Genomic DNA, 12719 nt, shown 5'->3' with positions numbered 1-12719 from the left:
GGCAACCCACTCCAGTATTCTTGCCTGGAGAATCTCAGGGACGGGGGAGCCTGGCGGGCTGCCGTCTGTGGGGTCGCACAGAGTTGGACACGACTGAAGTGACTTAGCAACAGCAGCAGCAGCAGCAGCAGCAGCAGCAGCAGCAGCAGCAGCAGCAGCAGCAGCAGCAGCAGCAGCAGCAAGAAGGGCCTCCAGAGGAAGACACATGTCTGTTCTCCATCCTTAGGAAAGGCTCCCTCCAAGTCTAACAGCAAGCCTTGGCATAGGAAAAGCAAGGAGCTTTCAAAAGCCCCAGAAACCCCACCCTACCCCCAGTAGGGTGGCCTAGAGATAGGGAGAGGTTAGTTTAAACAGCTGTTTTCATCCTCAGTGGTGCTGGCAAAGGCTCAAGAACAGGCTCTTTCTCTAACAAAATCATAATACATAGCATTTACTAATTCTGTGGTATAAATACTCCCACCGTGGCCAATTTCAAACTACCAATGTGATGTCACTAAAAGCATGTCATTATATAGTATTTCCACTACACAGATACCACAGACACAAATAAGTTCAAGAACATGGTTAATAGTAAAAGATGGTAAAATAATTGGGAAGTGATGAGTTTGCGTATTTATTACATTTGTTTTCAACATAAAGTATTTAATTGTGAGCTTACATGATTTAGTTTTTAGTAATGACTGCATTTAACAACTGGCTTGAAAAATTCTGGAAAATTTAATAATCAGTTCTTGCAAGCCTAGTAGTAAGAACTAGCTCCAGCACACGACTGCTTATTCCCCTTCCTCTTCTCTTTCTGCCCCTCCTCTGCTTCTTACATGATTCGCTTGGCCTTCTGTGTGGGTAGGAAGAATCAGGAATATGGGAAAGAGCTTTGCTGCAGACATCTCTATTCTTTGATCCAGGAGCCATAAGGTGTTAAGGAAAGAGGATGGAGAAATGTAAATCTGGCTCCTGGAGGATATTTCAGTGTGTGCATGCGTGTGTGTGTGCGCGTGTGCACATACACGTGTGTGTGTGCAGGGCTGCATGTGCGTGCGTGTGTGCGTGTGTGCGCGCGTGTGTGCACGCATGCGTGCATATGTGTGCATATGTGCATGCGTGCATGTGTGTGCGTGTATGCATGTGTGTGCATGTGTGTGTGCACGGCTGCATGTGCGTGCGTGCATGTGTGCGTGTGTGCGTGTGTGTGCATGTGTGTGTGCATGTGTGTGTGTGCACGGCTGCATGTGCGTGCGTGCATGTGTGCGTGCATGTGTGTGCGTGTGTGTGTGTGTGTGGAGGCAGGGGGAACAGTGGGTTTCTGCCGCTGGATCTTGAGGCTGACTGACGCCTGGATGAAAGGTTGCTGTTCAGGGGGCAGGCAGACTTAGACAAAGCGGCCGGTGGGGAGCCGAGGCAGGCAGAAGTACGCGCTGGGGAAGCGGCTCAGGTTGATGGGGTTGCCGTCCAGGCGGATGTCTTCCAGCTGCCTCCTGGTGTATCTGTGCTCCTCGGCGTCGCAGAAGGCGTCCCTCTGCATGGTCTCTATCATGTTATTCTGGAGAGAACACACCGACCGCTGTGTCGCTCCTCTGCCTGGAGAGTCTGCCCTCAGGCCTCGCCCCACCAGCTCACCTCCCCTCTGCAGCTGGACACACTGAGGCCCAGAAGGCTGGGGTCACAAACAAGGAGGCCAGAAAGCAGGGGCACGGGGAGCAGGAGGGGACAGAGGGGGGCGAGGGGAGGGGAGCAGGAGCGAGCACTGGGTGAGGTGGGTAAGAACGTGGAGGGGAAGTGTTTTAAAGGGCAGGAAGGGGAAGGAATGAGACGGAGTCGGTAGACAGTGGTCTGAGTGAAACGTGCCAACTCTGCTGGCCGAGCTCTCAGTGACGGAGCCCCACCACTGCTGAAGGGCGCTCCCTGCAGTCTGACCTCCACCTTCTGTGCCATCCAAGACCCCTGTCCTTGGGAAGCCGCTCACCTGCAGGTGCAGTGAGCGCAGGCTCAGGGGCAGGGGCCAGGGGATGGCGTCCAGCAGGTTATCGGCCAGGTAGAGGAACTGCAGCTTCTCCAGTGCCTGGGGAGGGGACAGAGGACGCGGGAGGCCGGTGGGCTCTGTGGGGCCCAAGGAGTGAGGGGCACTGATGTGACCCCATTCCTTCGCTCCTGGGCCCGTCTCCTGGGCCCCAGCCAGGCGCTGGGTCCTGAGCTGGGTGCTCCAGGGATGGTTCATCTCCTCCTGCTGGATGCAGAGGAACAGCTGCTGCAGCTGAGGGCCATGAAGGGGCTCAGCGGTGTCGGGGGGATGCCGGGAGGAGCAAGCAAGGGGCAAGGATGGCTGGGAAACAGGCCGGCAGGACATTCGGGCCCAGCTTCAACATCCCTGCTATCAGAAGGCACTTTCCCAAGTGAAAAGTCTCCAGAAAAGAAAAAAAGTCCCCAGATGCTAAATGTGGACCAAATATGGAAAGCACGGCTGGGAGATACGCAGGCCAGCATAAGGAGGGCCGCAGGCATGGCGGAGAGAGTGTGCGTGTGGGTGTGGCAGGTGGGTGTCAGGCTCACTCACAGCTCTCTCCACTCCCCCACTGGGACCGCCCCCAGGCTCCCTGGACCGCTGAGTGGGCAGCCCGGGGGCCATATCCGTGCATACGTTTAGCCCTTCCCATTGAAACTGGCCAGCCAGGGACCAACCAGATTGTCTCTCTCTTGAAAAATTGTTCCTAGAAGGACAAAGGTTGGTCAGTTAGTGGTGGGTTCTGAAAACAAACAGCTATGCAGAGTGAGAGCAGGAATCAGTACAACGCCAAGTCAAGTCACATGTTAGTCCGAGTTTCTGGGGAGCAGAGGGTGAGTGTGTGGAGAACACTGATGCCCAGGGAGGTGTGAGCAGGTGCAGAGAAGGCACCCGAGAGGCCAGGGGCTCCCTGAGGGAGAGGGGGAGTTGCTGGTGGCTTAGATGAAGAAAATGGGGCTTGGCTTTTCTGGCGAGTGGCCTGAGGGGAGCTCTAAAAACGGTTCTCTATCCATTTGACCCAGAAAACCCCACAAAATCATGCAAATCAAGAGGTTGAAATCTTCTAGTTCACTTTAAGAACTTTTGTGAAACTGCCCAGGTCACTAAGGGTATGCATACCTGAAAGCTCACCAAGTACCTGAAAGATGGCACTTTACAGAAGCAGTACGCGCCGCCTTTCCACTGTTACCATGGTAGGTGTGCCCAGGCCGAAGGGTGGGGCTGGGTGCAGGCTCGGTGGCCCCCAAAGTGCTGAATTTTTACTGCACGTGCTCAGAATGCAGAGTAACGCTGCACTGAAAGACTTAGATCTCTGGCCACTCAGCATCTCATGTGAACAAAGCCCCGAAGATGCAGCTCGGGACTTGGATCAACCCAGATGTGAGCTCCCCCTGCCACGTTGAGATAACCCTTACTGAAAAAGAACTGACTGTTCCTAAACCAGAAGAGGACTTCTGCACAGAACAAAAAGATATCCTTTCAGAATAAGCAGAAGAAACAATAACTGATGGCCTGGGAATAAATGCCACAAAAAATAAATGCAACTAAAAGCAAAAGATAAAAAAAAAAGGAAATGACATTTGACTTTCATGCCCCAGAGCAGCGTTGGGACAGAGATATTCCACGAGGGTCAGGTGCGTGTGTGTGTGGTTGTGGGCACAGGTGGCATGCAGTAGACAGGGATGCAAGGCCTTGGCTCACCCTGAAGGCTTCAGGCTGTATCCCTGAGCTCTGGAGCCGATTCATGCGGACATCCAGGACCTCGATGCTGGTGGGCAGCGCAGGCAGCGCCACGAGCTTGTTCTCAGAGAGGATCAGATCCCGCAGAGCAGGCAACAGGCGGAGGGCCTTGTCATCGATGGAGGAGATGGAATTGCCAGAGAGGTCAATCCTCTTCAGTTTTGCTAAGAGGTGCAGAGCAGAACACAGGGCACACCATCTCCCCTTGCTCCTGCTGGAGCTGCCGCGCCCTTCTCCTGTCTCAGCACAGGGCAGGTGAGCCAGTGCTCCACTTGCACCAGGGTCAAACCAGAAGGAAGAACTTGATAAACCTGGGGAAGTCCTCAGATTCCGTGATTCCTTTCCCTGGAGTGTTCTGTCCTGTGTGGATTGGCTTGGAAGAAGGCTTCTGAGGGCAAGACCCAACAGGTGCAGGAATTCCTGGATCCGTCCTACTTCTAGCTGTTAGTTTATACAAACTAACAAAAGAACCCCAAAACTCTGAGGCCTGGGAAGCCTGTCAGCAATGAGAGGTAGAATCTGGGTTATAGACCAGCGTTAGCATGGTTTTGTTCAGAGGCCCTGAGAGCAGAGAGCCACAGCTGCTAGGACAGCCTGAAAACATAGGCTTGCTCATAGCTTCTCCTCCCCAGCTTCCCATAGCTTTGTAGAGCAAAAACAAGAACAGGTCACTTCTGCCATAGAAAAACCTTCAAGGCCAGGAATTAGAGTAATTTCCAAGCTGGAGAGACTGAAAGCCACAGGGAAGGGCCGACGCAGGAGGGGCACTCTAATGACTGCTCGGTGTGGCTGAGCAGCAAGGGAAAGAACCAAGGGGTTCCCTCTGCCCACCCACTCTTTCCTTTGCCAGGACGTTACATACTCAGCCCTTTGAAGTCTCCAGCCCGAATGTGGCTGATGCGGTTGAACCGAGCATATAAGTAGGCAGTCGTCTGGGGAAGAGGAGGGATGTTCTCCAGGTCCGCGTCATCACAGTACACAGAGGAACCGAGGCACACGCAGATCAGACAGGTTGGCAGGCCTGGTCCAGGTGGAGAATAGAATACAGGGAGATCCCCCGACACACCCCCGTGAGACTCCCTCAGCCTCTGGGACCAATGGGACACACACACACACACACACACACACCCACACACACACACACACACACACACACTCCCACCCACCCACACACCGGTGAGACTCCCTCAGCCTCTGGGACCAAAGGCCCTGGCCAGGGCGTGTCTGAGCCAAGGTCACCTGTGTCCCTCGGGTTGCCACCCAGAACGACTGTCACAGTGCCCCCGGAAGTGCTGCTGGCCGCTCCGGTCTGGCGCTCAGCCACTGACTGCGAGAAGCAGAGCCTCCCTCAGTTATTACCGTCACGATCTAAGCCCTTAGTGCCTTCATCAGACCCTGGTCCTATGTAGATTTACCCAGGCCGATGTGGGTATTTCTAGGACATTTAGGTGCCACCACAGAGGTGGATGTGTTAGTCTCCTTTCCATGGGGCTTCTCTCTGGCCCCCAAAAGTGCCCTGCAGATGATACAAGGCCAGCGCGGTGGCCAATGGCTGCTGACTCTACTACCTGCCTTGCGGGTGAGGAATTAGGTCCTAGGTGGCTCCCAAAAGCATGATAGAGTCAAGGTGGAGTGGACACTGACTGTCTAGGATTCATTTCCCCTTCTTATGACATCAGCGTCTCAGTTTGCTGTTGGGAAACATCCCTCCCCTCCTCTCAGTTGATCACCAGTGGTCATGAGACTTAGGCCAGGCCACCGAGCTCAGACTGGCTTTAACGAGTTGGGACGGTTTTATTGAATACTGTAGGCAGTCTCTATCTCTTCCTCTGAAAAGGACATAGGTTACTAAAGACCACTGCTAGTCCAGCTCAAGGAGGAACTCTGATGGTAGTGACACAGACTCGAGATTAAGAGACAGCTTTTCCTCACCAGCCATGAGTTGACTGTACTTATCCCCAGGCCTTGGATGGCAGGTCCAGCTGAGGCCCGTTAAGCCTGGGAGGTCACAGATTCCTGTCTGAAGTATTTCCTCTAATGATGCCTCATTACCCTGTACCCACTCAAGGCAAACATCTCAAGAGAAGAATAGGAGCTGAGAACAAGCAATTCCGGAATTAACTGCATCCGCCTGTGCCTCAGTTCTGACCCCCAGCAGAGTGCAACCCCCTACTGATGGATATACCAGCATCTGAGTCTCCAGGAGGGCCTCAGGGAGCAGGGGAGAAGATGCTAGGGAGGGAATTCAAGCTGAAAAGCAAAATAAATTCTTCATTTGCCCCCATGACAAATGACAGCCACAAAGTTATTTATTCTTCTGTACAGGTTTTAAATCGTCTCTAATCTAATTACCACTCGACCTGCTCCCCCAGTGATGCCATTAATTAAGGTTTTGCTTTGCTAGGCACAGGGGAGTTCTTGCTTTCTTTGCCTTCCATCCAGATTGTGCGCTCAGGCAGAAGCATCAGGAACAGTCAGCCTCTCCCTCTGTTTCCCACGCCCCGCCCCCCACCCCCCCACCCCGACCCCCGCGGCTGTTTCCCCTTCCCTCCCTGGCCTCTGCTCTCCACCCCTGAGGACACTCCTCTTTAGCACCCCTGGGGCTCGGGCGTGGCTACCCAGTCTGTGGCCCGTGGCTGCTGAGGCTGTACCTGTGCGCTTACCGTGGTTGGCCGGGGCAGCCAGCAGGCCTAGTGTCGGAGGCCGGGCCGTCGTGGGGTTTGAAGGGAGTGTCCTTGCAGCCTCTGTGCTCTGAGTAAAGCGTGTCCTGGTGAGAGAAGCCAGGCTGGTCCCTTTAACCTGGAGACACAGCACACAGTAGGTCAGTTTTTGCGTGAGAGGAACTCGCTTTGTAGTCTGGGAACTTCAGCAACCATTTCCAAGCTTACAGAGAGCCCCTGTGGAGAATGGGGGAAGGTGGGCAGAAAGTGGGACAAGCAAGGACTTTCTGAGCGTCTGGTCTCTCATCACGCTATAGAGGTGGAAACGGAGGTCCAGATGGGGAGGGCCTGAGCTCAGGGGCCGGCGAGCTGGTGGGAGAGCTAGGATCAATCTCCAGACCCCCTGACCGGGGACCTTCCCTTGCCTGGGGATCAGGCTCACACAGCAAACGAGCGCAGTCTTCACATCAGCCCCTGTGAAGGCAGGCAGGGCTGAGGAATGGACTTTTGAACTGAAGGCAGTCTAGGACAGGCTGTGGCATTCCTTTTTGCTAGGAGAACGTGAGGACACTGCTGATGTTCCAGTGAGATACACTTTATGGTCTCACTTGAAGGCCGAGGCAGGGAGGGATGTGTGACTTCTAAGGGAAGGCTCACAGTTTTTGCTGCAAATTTGAAGTTTTGTGTCTTCTTTCTTAGCATTATGTAAGTGACAGTTTCCTGGGGAGGAACAAGAATTTCACTTCCCAGAGAAAGGTGGAGGCTTGAGACAGCTGATTACAAAGTAGAGAGGGACCAGGCCTCGGGTTCCCAGTTTCTTTCAGGGAACGCAGTGAGTCTGCTGCTCACCTGGGGGAGCTGGTCCCCGTAGTCTGTGAGTTCATCATAGTTGCTTGGATCGATGACCTCTTCGTAGTTGTCCAGGCTCAGGACATAGTCCCCCAGATGCAGAATGGCATAAGAATCGCCTTCCCCATACGGCTGCTCTTCTCCCCTCTCCTCCTTTGAGAGAGGTGCTGTCCCTGCTTCCTGCAGCATCAGGATCAGAAGGCTCAGTAAGGCCAGGAGCTTCATGGGGGTCCTGGCGGGTGGGGAATGGAATGAGAATGGAGCCGAATCACTAAGGCGTCCAGTCTTGGGGGAACAGCTCACAAACGCATCCCGCTTCCCACCCCTACGCCTGCAGACCCTTAAGCTGTTCGTCACACTCAGTGTCTTCACTGCAAGTGCAGGCTCCCTCCACGCTGGGGCTGCCTCTCAGGGGATGTCTCCTGTCGGCCCCCGCTTCAGTCTTGTCCAACACTGCTACTCATTCACGAGTGCAGGAATGTGCAGGCACCTGGCAAAATCTCATTTACTCATCTCAACACACACACTCCTGCGTGTTCCCTTTTCTACGTAACTCCCTACTAACTAGGCAGACACAGACGTGCTCTCGTATACAGTCCCCCATTCAGAGTACAGCTATTACCCACTACAGCAGATTTAGAGAAACTTCACCATTAAGGAAACCTGTGGTTTCTGGGAAGATCATTCTTTCATTCATTCCTGCCTTTGCCTGACAGACATTTATGAGCTATCTGAATAGTCCCAGGCCCTGGATTTGTCTCCTGGGGGCACAGAAATAAATAGGGCAAGCCTAGTTCCAGGAATGCCTAATCCATTTAGGGAACATAGGCTTCAAAATTGATTCCAGTTAGAATTGATGACAGAAAAGAATGTTAGTTTTTAAATATATTTATGAATGCAGCTTTTTAGAAACAAAAGATTACAGAAACAAAAGAACTCTTTGTGTGTGGTTGTACACACCCAGAAAGTTCCATAGGTATCTCTGGACAGATGAGTTCAAATGTTCATGCGTGTTCATCCACATATGCACAGATGGGTCAGGGAATGTGTGTTGTGTGGGTGTGAAGTACCTGGTGTATTTCTGTTAACGCATCTGTCCCCAAAGTCAGCTGCACGAGTCTCTAGGAGACTCTCTTATTTTCCCTTCAATTTTTAAAATTGAAGTATAGCTCATTTACAGTGTTGGGCCTATCTTTGCTGTATAGCAAAGTGATTCAGTTATAAAAAATATGGAATGCTTCATGAATCTGCATGTTATGCAGGGACCATGCTAATCTTCTGTATCACCCCAATTTTATTTTGTTTTTTATTTTTTAATCGGATGATAATCGCTTTACAATGTTGTGTTGGTTTCTGCCATACAACTTGAATCAGTCATAATTACATTGATTAAGTGTGTGTGTGTGTGTAACGCATATATATATATATGCTGCTAAAGTGAGCACTTTCCCTCTTTCTTAATTTTTGCCAGGCATGGGGGTAAGCGCCCATCCATAGCAAGAGCTGTCTCTTCAACTTACCTCCCATACATTACTCCAAACCAAATTATATAATCAAAAAAAATCTTAAAGAAGAAAGCCCTAAGCTGAGTTACTGCCACCCTCCAACCTCAACGCCAACACCCCACCCCGCTGCACCCGCGCGCCCCTCTACCCGCACTCACCCTCACTTGCGCAGCAAAATATCAAAGCCCACAAAATATCAAAGTCTTACTCTGTAGACTCTGGGTTCCAAATGGAGCCTCACAGCTTCCAGAGAGGCAGGAATTCTGCCGGGGAAGTTATGACCCTCTGAGGGGCCTGGGTAGAAGGTTGCCTGGGGAGGGCGGGGAGCGAGGCAAGCCAATGACTTCTCTCTTTCCTGCCGTCCAGCCGGCTCTTGCCCCCTTTCCTCAGCGGGTCCCTCACGCCACCCCTCTGCTTGGTCGGAAAGACTGCCTCCCTGCCCCCAGCCCTCCCGTCCCAGGCCCACACGGACCCCTCCCACCTCCCACCTCCTCCTTTCCTCTCTCTGCCTGCCGTCTGTCTCTTTTTCTGGCCCACTCTCTCTGAGGGGGCAGGTGGCTACCACCCCGCAGGGGACACCCACCCCTCAGATCCTGCGCTCTCCAAGAAGAGAAGGCATCTGTGGGGCTTTGTGGAGGGATGGAGCTCGCCTTTCCCGCTTTCTTCAGCCTGAGAGTGGCGCGGCTTTGGTTTCAGAGGTGGAATCCAAAGATTTAAAGAGGCTCACCTGAGGTACTCTGACCAGCACCACTACCTGCCACCTGGACCTCTAATAGGGGACTGTAAGTGCACAAAAATCGCCACAGGGAGAGAGATTCAAAGAGGAGATGAACAGGGGGTGCAGTAGAATTTGAAAGCCAGCTTCAAGCTCTCCGACAGTGATGGAGAGGAAGATACAGGAAACTCTCTGGACCTACAAGAATGGGCCTCAGAAAAGCATTTCCTGATCATAAACACCAGAAAGCATCGTGTGGGGTCCTCAGGTGTCTGAGGAGAATCTCCCCACTCTGGGGTCCTTACCAAAGATGCACTTCTTGGGAGAGACTCTTCTTTCCCTGGTGCCTTTGGCAAGTCCCTGCTGAAGGTGGTGGGAAGGAGCTCGGACACCCTCCTCCCGATTCTGCCGGCCTGTATACATGGTTTGCCCAGGTTCTTAGACGATGCTCCTCCTCCCTGCTTCCTCCCGCTAACCACGTGCTAAACCCCAGCTGCATGGGTCTCAGGATCATTAATTAATCATTCAGTTCAGTTCAGTTCAGTAGCTCAGTCGTGTCCAACTCTTTGCGACCTCATGAATCACAGCATGCCAGGCTTCCCTGTCCATCACCAACTCCCGGAGTACACTCAAACTCATGTCCATCGAGTCGGTGATGCCATCCAGCCATCTCATCCTCGGTCGTCCCCTTCTCCTCCTGCCCCCAATCCCTCCCAGCATCAGGGTCTTTTCCAATGAGTCAACTCTTCACATGAGGTGGCCAAAATATTGGAGTTTCAGCTTTAGCATCAGTCCCTCCAATGAACACCCAGGACTGATCTCATTTAGGATGGACTGGTTGGATCTCCTTGCAGTCCAAGGGACTCTCAGGAGTCTTCTCCAACACCACAGTTCAAAAGCATCAATTCTTCGGCCCTCAGCTTTCTTCACAGTCCAACTCTCACATCCATACATGACCACAGGAAAAACCATAGCCTTGACTAGACAGACCTTTGTTGGCAAAGTAATAATTTTAGAATCATTTAATCCAAATCTTTTATAGTTACAGGTGGAGAATCAGAGGCCCAGCCCAAGAGGTGACTTGCACAGAGCCAGCCTCAGGTCCTAAATCCTTAATTCATACGACCCCTGCCTTCTTTTGGAAAAGGAAATGGCAACCCATTCTAGTATTCTTGCCTGGAGAATCCCAGGGACAGAGGAGCCTGCTTGCCTGCGGTCTATGGGGTTGCAGTCAGACACGACTGAAGCAACTTAGCAGCAGCAGCAGCTGCCTTCTTTGCCTCACCCTAGAAGTCCCGAGGCCATACATCTCTGTGCCCTCAGAACAGATGGCCCTGGCAGAACTCATCTCTGCCCTGGCACAAGACCTGAGGGGCAGAGCTAATATCCTGGCCCAAGGGCCAGAGCCTGGCTTGCAGTGTTCCTGGGCACCAGCTGGAATGGAGGGGCTTTCCCAGCCCAGGAACCTTGTCTCCAGAGCAAAACCTGTTCCCGATCCCCCGGCAGCCCCCCGGCACGAGGAGAGACACAGAGGGCTCTGCTGGTGGAGAGATGGCCCTGGAGCCAGGGAGGTGCCCAGGAAGCGGGCGGCGCACGCGGTGGGCGGTCCTCAACCTTCTCCACAGCCGAGGCTCCGCGTTCAGATCCCCGGGCCCACTCCCGCACCGCTTGTTCCCTGAGAAGAAAGCGGTGTGGCTGCTCCTTCCTCTCCCCTGCAGTCTGCCCCCGCTCCCCTGGGCCGCACCCCAGCACGTCTGCTCCCGGGTCTGCGGCTGCGCCCCGAAAGCCCCGCGCCCGCTCTCGCGCTTCTGGTCCCGCCGCGCATGCGCAGGTTCCCTGCTCCCCCGGCCCGGCTGAGCCGCTTTGGATTCAGGCTTCAAGTTCTAGACCCTCAACCCCTTCTACTCTCGGCTTCACGAACACACCCGACGCGCTGTCTGGTTACCATGGATTTCAGGGAGGGTCCATGGTGTGTGTGTGTGTGTGTGTGTGTGTGTGTGTGTGTGAGGGCCCGTGGTATGTGTGTGTGCGTGTGTGTGAGGGCCCACGGTGCGTGTGTGCATGTGTGTGAGGGCCCATGGTGTGCGTGTGTGTGTGTGTGTGAGGGTCCACGGTGTGTGTGTGTGTGTGTGTGTGTGTGAGGGTCCACGGTGTGTGTGTGTGTGTGTGTGTGTGAGGGCCCACGGTGTGTGTGTGTGTGTGCGTGTGTGTATGTCTGAGGGCCCGTGGTATGTGTGTGTGTGTGTGTGTGTGTGTGAGGGCCCGTGGTATGTGTGTGTGTGCATGTGTGTGAGGGCCCACGGTGCGTGTGTGTGTGTGTGTATGAGGGTCCACGGTGTGTGTGTGTGTGTGTGTGTGGGCCCGTGGTATGTGTGTGTGTGCATGTGTGTGAGGGCCCATGGTGTGCGTGCATGTGTGTGTGTGTGTGAGGGTCCACGGTGTGTGTGTGTGTGTGTGTGTGTGTGTGAGGGTCCACGGTGTATGTGTGTGTGTGTCTGAGGGCCCGTGGTGTGTGTGTGTGTGCGTGTGTGTGAGGGCCCACGGTGTGCGTGTGTGTGTGTGTGTGTATGTCTGAGGGCCCGTGGTGTGTGTGCGTGCGTGTGTGTGAGGGCCCACGGTGTGCGTGTGTGTGTGCGTGTGTGTATGTCTGAGGGCCCGTGGTGTGTGTGCGTGCGTGTGTGTGAGGGCCCACGGTGTGCGTGTGTGTGTGCGTGTGTGTATGTCTGAGGGCCCGTGGTGTGTGTGCGTGCGTGTGTGTGAGGGCCCACGGTGTGCGTGTGTGTGTGCGTGTGTGTATGTCTGAGGGCCGGTGGTATGTGTGTGCGTGCGTGTGTGTGAGGGCCCACGGTGTGCGTGTGTGTGTGCGTGTGTGTATGTCTGAGGGCCCGTGGTGTGTGTGTGTGCACGTGTGTGAGGGCCCGTGGTATGTGTGTGCGTGCGTGTGTGTGAGGGCCCACGGTGTGCGTGTGTGTGTGCGTGTGTGTATGTCTGAGGGCCCGTGGTGTGTGTGTGTGCATGTGTGTGAGGGCCCGTGGTGTGCGTGTGTGTGCATGTGTGTCTGAGGGCCCGTGGTGTGTGTGTGTGTGAGGGCCCGTGGTATGTGTGTGTGTGTGTGTGAGGGCCCACGGTGTGCGTGTGTGTGTGCGTGTGTGTCTGAGGGCCCGTGGTGTGTGTGTGTGCATGTGTGTGAGGGCCCACGGTGTGTGTGTGCGTGCATGTGTGTGAGGGCTCACGGTGTGCGTGTGTGTGAT

The 12719-nt window shown here is 54.1% G+C and overlaps 1 protein-coding gene and 1 pseudogene across 1 annotated transcript; both read right to left on the bottom strand.

The window, feature by feature from the left end:
* Positions 1-589: 589 nt before the first annotated feature.
* On the bottom strand, positions 590-11249 carry OPTC (opticin). The gene is made up of 7 exons (XM_069545134.1): positions 9774-11249; positions 7249-7480; positions 6403-6538; positions 4602-4760; positions 3701-3903; positions 1964-2059; positions 590-1540 (listed from the first exon to the last, which is right to left on the bottom strand). Exons 1-7 carry the CDS (start codon positions 9980-9982, stop codon positions 1370-1372), a joined length of 1206 nt encoding a protein of 401 aa, XP_069401235.1. The 5' UTR covers positions 9983-11249; the 3' UTR covers positions 590-1369.
* On the bottom strand, positions 8472-8566 carry LOC138416750 (U6 spliceosomal RNA; annotated as a pseudogene).
* Positions 11250-12719: the final 1470 nt, after the last annotated feature.

The sequence above is a fragment of the Ovis canadensis genome, chromosome 12, assembly GCF_042477335.2.
Source record: "Ovis canadensis isolate MfBH-ARS-UI-01 breed Bighorn chromosome 12, ARS-UI_OviCan_v2, whole genome shotgun sequence".
Lineage (NCBI taxonomy): Eukaryota > Metazoa > Chordata > Mammalia > Artiodactyla > Bovidae > Ovis > Ovis canadensis.
The sequence above is the reverse complement of the archived record's forward strand: the minus strand, read 5'-3'. Positions and strand labels throughout refer to the sequence as shown.